At 38.3% G+C, this 8,293-nt stretch overlaps 1 protein-coding gene across 5 annotated transcripts in view; it reads right to left on the bottom strand.

Moving 5' to 3' along the window:
* Positions 1-1,055: 1,055 nt before the first annotated feature.
* Positions 1,056-8,293, bottom strand: part of MDM2 (MDM2 proto-oncogene, E3 ubiquitin protein ligase) — a 31,393-nt gene continuing 24,155 nt past the window's right edge. For 3 of the 5 annotated variants that reach the window (XM_011976596.1, XM_011976598.1, XM_011976599.1), the window contains 3 exons: positions 5,789-5,944; positions 5,022-5,099; positions 1,056-2,502 (listed from right to left, as the gene is read on the bottom strand). In XM_011976596.1, coding sequence (XP_011831986.1) covers positions 1,927-2,502; positions 5,022-5,099; positions 5,789-5,944 — 810 coding nt within the window. In that variant the 3' untranslated portion in view covers positions 1,056-1,926. The remainder of the gene's footprint in view (positions 2,503-5,021; positions 5,100-5,788; positions 5,945-8,293) is intronic. The other 2 variants (XM_011976597.1, XM_011976600.1) reach the window with 2 other exon arrangements.

Raw genomic sequence — 8,293 nt, 5'->3', positions numbered from 1 at the left:
CCCTGTCATTCTTGAAGGAAAATGATGCATCATTTCTGAATAATTCGGGAAGAACTTATAATCTTTCCAGTTAGTTTTTAAATAACAATTCTGTTTATCAAATTTCTGAATTAACTTTTCTGAATTCACGGGTTTCTAAAACTGGCCTTAAGCAGAAGGCTGAAACCTAGTCTGGGAACTATGTAACCCAGGCCAAGAAGTTGCTTTAAAGTGTCTTAGAGTTGTTTTTCAACTTAGGGGGAAACAACAGATTCCATTAAATCCCAAAAAGGATTGTTTTGTGTGAAAAACGGCCTGATGCACTAAGTTAGACTCAGGATGCTTTAACAAGTTTTATCTTATGGGTAAATGGTGGCTATTTTCAGATAACATCAATACTCCCATCCCTTACTACGGTTTATACAAAAGAGGCTGGAAAATAAGTACATTTTTACAGCTGGGTGTGGTGGCTCACGACTGTAATCTTACTTAGCACTTTGGGAGGCTGACACAGGAGGATCTCTTGAGCCCAGGAGTTCGAGATCAGCCTGGGCAACATAGGGAGACCCTGTCTCTATTGTTAAATCAAGAAAACCTAAAAAACATTTTCACTTACATAGCACTTACATAGCACCAAAAAAAGAGCCTTTTTTTTTTTTTTTTTTTTTTTAAACCTAGAAAGAGTATTTTGGAGAAAGAAACTAAGGATCAGAAGGTTTAAGAGTATCAAAAATCTGGGGCCAGGTGCAGTGACTCACACCTGTAATCCCAGCATTTTGGGAGGCTGAGGTGGGTAGATCACTTGAGTTTAGGAGTTCAAGATCAGCCTGGCCTACATGGTGAAACCTCATCTTTACGAAAAATACAAACAAATCAGCTGCTATGGTGACACATGTAATCCAGTTACTTGGGAGGCTGAGGCAGAATAGCTTGAACCCAGAAGGCGGAGGTTGCAGTGAGCCGATTTCACTCCACTGCATTCTAGCATGGGTGACAGAGCAAGACTCCGTCTGAAAAAAAAAAAAAGAGCGTCTAAAATTTAAATACTAATTCTTGGCTGGACATGGTGGCTCACATGAGGTCAGGAGTTCGTGACCAGCCTGGCCAACATGGCAAAACCCTGTCTCTACTAAAAATACAAAAATTAGCTGGCCGTGGTGGTGCATGCCTGTAATCCCAGCTGCTCCAGAGGCTGAGGCAGGAGAACGGCTTGAACCCGGGAAGCAGAGACTGCAAGATCATGACACTGCACTCCAACCTGGGTAACAGACTCATCTCAAAAAAAAAAAAAAAAAAAAAAAAACTAAATCTTTCACACATTTTCTCTTTACATCAAAGGTACTAAATAAGTTACATTTAGGCCGGGCACGGTGGCTCACGCCTGTAATCACAGCACTTCGGGAGGCTGAGGTGGGCAGATCATGAGGTCAGATCGAGACCATCCTGGCTAACACGGCGATACCCTGTCTCTTACAATAAAAGTACAAAAAATTAGCCGGGCGTGGTGGCGGGCGCCTGTAGTCCAAGCCACTCCGGAGGCTGAGGCAGGAGAATGGTGTGAACCTGGGAGGCGGAGCTTGCAGTGAGTCGAGATTGCGCCACTGCACTCCAGCCTGGGCGACAGAGCGAGAATCCATCTCAAAAAAAAATTAATAAGTTACATTTAAATGCCATATACATATATTAAAAAAAAAAAAAAAAGACACTTCTCATTTAAGACAGAATAGAAATTATTTAAAATTAGGGGTTGGGGTAAAGGATGAGCTACATATTCAACGCAAATTATAGTAAGTATTCACTATTCTGCTACCAAAGTAGGTCAGTTATACTAAAGAGAAGACATCTGTGTGGACTGAAGCATTTTCTCACTTTGATATATGTAAATAATTTTTATGTTGTCTAAATTCTTAGGGTTAGAAATATATAATTCTCTTACAGACAGGTCAACTAGGGGAAATAAGTTAGCACAATCATTTGAATTGGTTGTCTACACACTGGGCAGGGCTTATTCCTTTTCTTTAGCTTCTTTGCACATGTAAAGCAGGCCATAAGATGTCCTGTTTTGCCATGGACAATGCAACCATTTTTAGGTCGACCCTGACAAATCACACAAGGTTCAATGGCATTAAGGGGCAAACTAGATTCCACACTTTCTTCTTTGTCTTGTGTTTCTTCCCTTTCAAACTCTTTTACGTCCTCTTGGCTGCTATAAATAATGCTACTAGAAGTTGATGGCTGAGAATAGTCCTCACTTTCTTGTGATTGTGAGGCTTGTGTGATTTTATCATCATTTTCCTCAACACACGACTCTTTGGAATCATTCACTATAGTTTTTTTACAATCAGGAACATCAAAGCCCTCTTCAGCTTGTGTTGAGTTTTCCAGTTTGGCTTTCTCAGAGATTTCCCCTTTATCTTTCCCTTTATCTTCAGGAAGCCAATTCTCACGAAGGGCCCAACATCTGTTGCAATGTGATGGAAGAGGGGGATTCATTTCATTGCATGAAGTGCATTTCCAATAGTCCTTCAATGAAATAAGACAGAGTCAGTTTCTGTAACCCTTTAACTACTAGTCACAGGAATGCTAGCAACTTTGCTATGTCTAAGGTAAAATATATCATACAACTCAGTATTCAGTGTTTCATGTTTTATATAAAATAGTCACCGTGAACAGCATGAGGACTATAGCTAGTTACATATTGGTATACTGGAAATTTACTAAAAGAGTAGATTTTAGGTATTTTTACCACACACACAAGAAAGGTTAACTATTCAAGATAATGGATTACATTAATTTGCTTGACTGTAGTGATCATTTCACTATTTACAAGTGTGTCAAACATCATGTTATATGTCTCAATTATACACAAAACAGATTTTTAAAAGGTCAATATGTAACAGTCTCTCCTAAAGTAGAGTAAGTACACCCATTTTTTTCACTCATACCATCCTGAAAACTTCTAAACTAAAAATGTATTAACTGTGATGTGATATTAACCATGTACCTATAAAGTTCTCTGTTTCAGGACACAAATGCAGTTGCTTCCTTTAGTTGAAGCAAGTCTATGGGATCTTTTACTCTGTCATGCAGCCTATATCCACGCCCACCCTAGACGCTATTCCAAGAGTCCATCCAACCAATCTAGATGAAACCTGCCTCCTAGAGAAAGACTTCCCAATCCACCAGTGACTAGAAGTACCTTAGAAGTGCTCTAAAACCATGGCTTAACTGAGTATTCCCTAACCCTATCCACAAGAGAAATGCTAAAACATTTTTCACAGCAAGCATTGCCGGCTAAAACCTATCATCCTTGGTCAATAACCATAATATATGCCCTTTACTTGTCTATCCTTTCCTGTGTTCTCATCTCTGTAACTGCTCAATGCTTCTTCCTTTTCCCAACGTTTCATCCCGCAAACCTTTCCACCGTGCGATTTGGATAACACACTCTCCCACATCCCCAGCCTTTTTACATAACCTATCTTTTTGCCTTAGCTGAAGCATGGTTCTTGCCTGAGGACATTTAACAAGTGAAAACTGGTAAGAGGTCTTTCCATAACCATTTTGAGATTGCTTCACAAATGACCTTAAAACAGAGGCAATAAAAATAGATTATTCATTCTTCTTTTTTCAAGTTATACAAGGGGGTTTTTCACAGGTCATAAAACCAAAGAAAAAGGTCTTGCAATATGGAGTAAAAGTACATCAAAAAGTCCAATAAATTGCAAGATCAATATCTAAAATAATTTGAGTCTTTGAGTCTTAAAATAAATTTAAAAAATTAAAAGTATCTAAAATATTTTACTCAACATCAAATGATTCAACTAGTTATTTAAATTATTTTCTAATACACTAAAAACTTCGGAAACTCTTGAATTTTCATCCTTTTTTGCATTTGAATACTTAGTAACTGTTTATAACTCAGAAAAAAATGGAATTTATTTCCTATTTAAATATAATGAAGGCAATATTAAGAACAAAAACTAAAGCACGATAGTTTTTAAAACACCTATAATACCTCAGGAAGTCAGTGAAGTATGCATGAGATGTAAACATTTAAGCCTTAATTTCTTTAATGGCAAATCCACCACATTTTATAATACAAATCAATAATAAAAATGTTTACATTTGACTGGGTGTGATGGCTCACACCTGTAATCCTGGCACTTTGGGAGACTGAGGCAGGTGGATCACTTGAGCCCAGGAGTTCGAGACCAACCTGGGCAACATGACATCTCTACAAAAAAATACAAAAATTAGCTGGGTGTGATGGCATGCAACTGTAGTCTCAAGCTACTCAGGAGGCTGAGGTGGGAGGATCACTTGAGCCTGGGAGGTGGGGGCGGCAGTGAGCCATGATCGTGTCACTGCACTCCAGCCGGGATGACAGGGCGGGACCCTATCTCAATTGAAAAAAGAAAAATAGTTTACATTTGACAAGGTTGGCAAAATGTTGGTAATAGTTAAAGCTGGGTGATGAGTATACTGGAGATACGTTGAAATTTTCCAAAATAACATCAAAAAGTGCAAATTCAGCTGGGCACAGTGGCTCATGCCTGTAATCCCAGCACTTTGGGAGGCCAAGGTGGGCAGATCACTTGAGGTCAGGAGTTCATGACCAGCCTGGCCAACATGGTGAAACCCCATCTCTACTAAAAACAAAAAAATTAATGGGGTATGGTAGTGCACGCCTGTAATCCCAGCTACTCAGGAGACTGAGGCATGAGAATCGCTTGAACCTGGGAGGTGAAGGCTGCAGTGCACTGAGATTGCACCACTGCACTCCAGCCTGGGAGAAGGGTAAGACCTTGTTTTTTTAAAAAAAAAAAAAGAAAAAAGTTCAATTCCAGCACCTAAAAATAAAAATTATAGCTACATGTCTCATCACAACAAATAAAAGAAAAATGCTTTATTCAGACTTTACAAAAACATTTTAACTTTATAAAAATCAGCTCATTTCAGAAAGTAGGCTAGACATATTTTCCTAATCTTGACCTTAATGAAATTTTTTTTATTTCTTAAAAAAGTAGATATATACTTACAGCTAAGGAAATTTCAGGATCTTCTTCAAATGAATCTGTATCACTCTCCCCTGCCTGATACACAGTAACTCGATATACCTAATAAAACACATTCGTTAGCATCAATTCATCACCCTTTTTCCTTCAATCAGAAGGCTTCCTAGTAATAAGTCCTAAACAAGCATCATGTACTACAATATATGAGAAAGTCTTAGACAATTTCAAATAGAGTGAGTGAGCGTAAAGGGGAAAAAAATGCAGGAGAGAGAAATCCTTACCTACAATGGTAAAAAAGTCAATACAAAGGATGTTTCGGATGAATAAAACAAAACATTCAGCTAAGTGGTTTTACTTTATAAATAAATAATATAGAGATATTAAATAATAGGGAAATAGCTAGAAATGTTAAAGGCAGTCACTTCTGGGAGACAGATCTCTGAGGGTACTATTTGACTTAAACTGTATGCATGTTTTACTTTTATAACAAGTAAGTTAATATTAAAACAGTAATTGAATTATATTTTTTAAAAGTGAACAGACCATTATAATAAGCATGTTCATTGAGGTCTACTGATTTCTTGGCATTAGTAGTAATATAATAATATAAATCACATGATAAAGAACTATGAAATCCTCAAGTCCACAAACCAATCTGTTAGTCTGAACAAATCAAGAGGTAAAGATTTCAAGTGAAATCTGAATTTATTATTATTCCAATCTCAAAGTCAATGAACATGGAAAATATTTAATAATTTTCCAATATAATTAGAGGGGAAAAAAAATACTACCTCATCATCTTCATCTGAGAGTTCTTGTGCTTCTTCACTAAGGCTATAATCTTCTGAGTCGAGAGATTCAACTTCAAATTCTACACTAAACTGATCTGAAACTGAATCCTGATCCAACCAATCACCTGAATGTTCACTTACACCAGCATCAAGATCCTAAAACAAGAAAAAAATATATAACTTAATAAACATCAGCTCTTGACCTCTGTAACAGTTTCCTAACTCATCCCTGTGCCTCTGCTGCTGCTAGTGGGGTGTAACACTTGGGGGATGGGCCTGCTACTCCGATCCGGGACGTCCCGAGGGAAATCGGTGGTGGGAGGACTGGGCACTCCCCCAGTCATCCTGGAGCTGGTTGCCACGCACATTTCCTCCTCAGATCCATCCTGCACACTTAAACTAGATTAAGATTTCAAGGTTATTACTATGTTATTTTCCCTGTTCAAAACCCCACTGCATAAAGGAAAAATGCCAAAGTCTCTTGGCATTGAAAGTACATACAGTGTGACTGTATTAACATCTTTGTCTGTCTTCAACTAGACACCCTTCCTCCCTTACTAAATATGGACAATCCTGCCAGATCTAGATTGCTTCCTCAACTAATCTTGGCATTTCAACTTCCACACTTTCCCCCTCTAACTAGAATAATTTCGGTTTCAAAATCCTATTCATCCTTCTTTGACTAAGCCTTTGTCAATACCGTAACTGAAAAGGCTCTTCCACCTTTCATTATCCTTACTATTTGTATAATAATGAATTATACAGTCTCACAAATAAATTATGGAAAACATAACTTTGCAGGCATGATTCTCATCTGAAATATATCCACTTTGGGCTAAGACCTGTCTTTACTCAACTTTATATGTCCAAATTGGTAGAATACAAGTAACAAGACACAACACTTATAATACTTATGGGTTTTTTTTCTTAGAAAAATGTCTCTTGAGTCATAGATACTTACGTTTTTTAATAAACTTTGAGATTTTCTTTTAAAGAGCCTTTAGAAAATTAAAAAAGAAAATCTGTCCTCATTTCAAGACTTCAATAAATTGTGTACGAACCTAATAAGACCTTCAGGCCAATAACATTTGCTGTTAGTGGCTAAGGGTAGGAGCATATATAAAGCAGAAGGCTACAAGTGGAAAAAGTCTAGCAGTCAGGATATGACTTATTCTACACTTGCCACTAAGTAGCTAATTTAACCTTAGACACATCACTTAACTTATTTTATCTATTTATTTATTTTGAGACGGAATCTTGCTCTGTTGCCCAGACTGGAGTGCAGTGGCCTGATCTCGGCTCACTGCAACCTCCACCTCCCAAGTTCAAGCGATTCTCCTGCCTCAGTCTACCAAGTAGCTAGGACTACAGGCGTGTGTCACCATGCCTGGCTAATTCTTGTATTTTTAGTAGAGGTGGGGCTTCACCATGTTGGTCAGGCTGGTCTTGAATTCCTGACCTCAAGCAATTCAACCGCTTCGGCCTCCCAAAGTGTTAGGATTACAGGTGTGAGCCACCGTGCCTGGCCCTTTTTTTTGCTCTATCGCCCAAGCTGAAATGCAGTGGCATGATCTCGGCTCATTGCAACCTCCGCCTCCCAGGTTCAAGCTATTCTCCTGCCTCAGCCTCCCAAGTAGCTGGGATTACAGGCATCCACTACCACAACTGGCTAATTTTTATATTTTTAGTAGAGACGGGGTTTCACCATGTTGGCTGGGCTGCTCGAACTCCTGACCTCTAAGTGATCCAACACCTTGGCCTCCCAAAGTGCTGGGATTACACCCGTGAGCCACCGCGCCCAGCCCGTATATTTAACTTCTAAAGGCTGTAGCTACTTCATCTAGAAAAGGAGCTTAGATTAAATGATATCCATATCTGCATCAGTTCTAAAAACGGAAACAAAGTATATTATTTTTAGGCCTCTGATGTCAAAAGACTTTTTTAAAAGAGTAGTGTTAAGAAGGAGAGTAAAAGCAACATTCATCAAGTTGCAGCTCTAATTCCTAACAGGGGCTCTACTACCAATCAGATTAGAATCACAAGTCAAGTTAGGACACAATTAACATTCTAACAAAGCAACCCCACAAACCAAATACTTCAACTAACTAAAGTGCACTAATTTTAGAATAAGGGGGTAAATCACAAGAAACATTAAGTCTCAGAAAACATACTGTATGGTAGGGGGTGTGCAAACTGTGGCCCATCACCCATCTACTTTTATAAATAAAGTTTTATTGAACACAGCCATGCCTATTTGTTGACTTGTTGTCTATGGTTGCTCCTGCATTACAAGAGTGGAGCTGAGTAGCTGTGACAGAAACCACGGCCCTGCAGAGCGCAAATAATTAACTATCTGGCTCTTTACAGAAAGTTTGCCAATTCCTGTCCTAGGATACTATTTAAAAAATGCAATATTGGGAGTGGTTTTTAAAAGTTTTGGCTAATGTTCATAAAAGAATGCCCCAGAAACTATTAAATTCTCTCTCTATATATATTTTAAATATT

The sequence above is a fragment of the Mandrillus leucophaeus genome, unplaced genomic scaffold (assembly GCF_000951045.1).
Source record: "Mandrillus leucophaeus isolate KB7577 unplaced genomic scaffold, Mleu.le_1.0 Scaffold169, whole genome shotgun sequence".
In the NCBI taxonomy this organism is placed as follows: domain Eukaryota; kingdom Metazoa; phylum Chordata; class Mammalia; order Primates; family Cercopithecidae; genus Mandrillus; species Mandrillus leucophaeus.
Note: the sequence above shows the minus strand (reverse complement) of the source record. Positions and strands in the feature narration are given on the sequence as shown.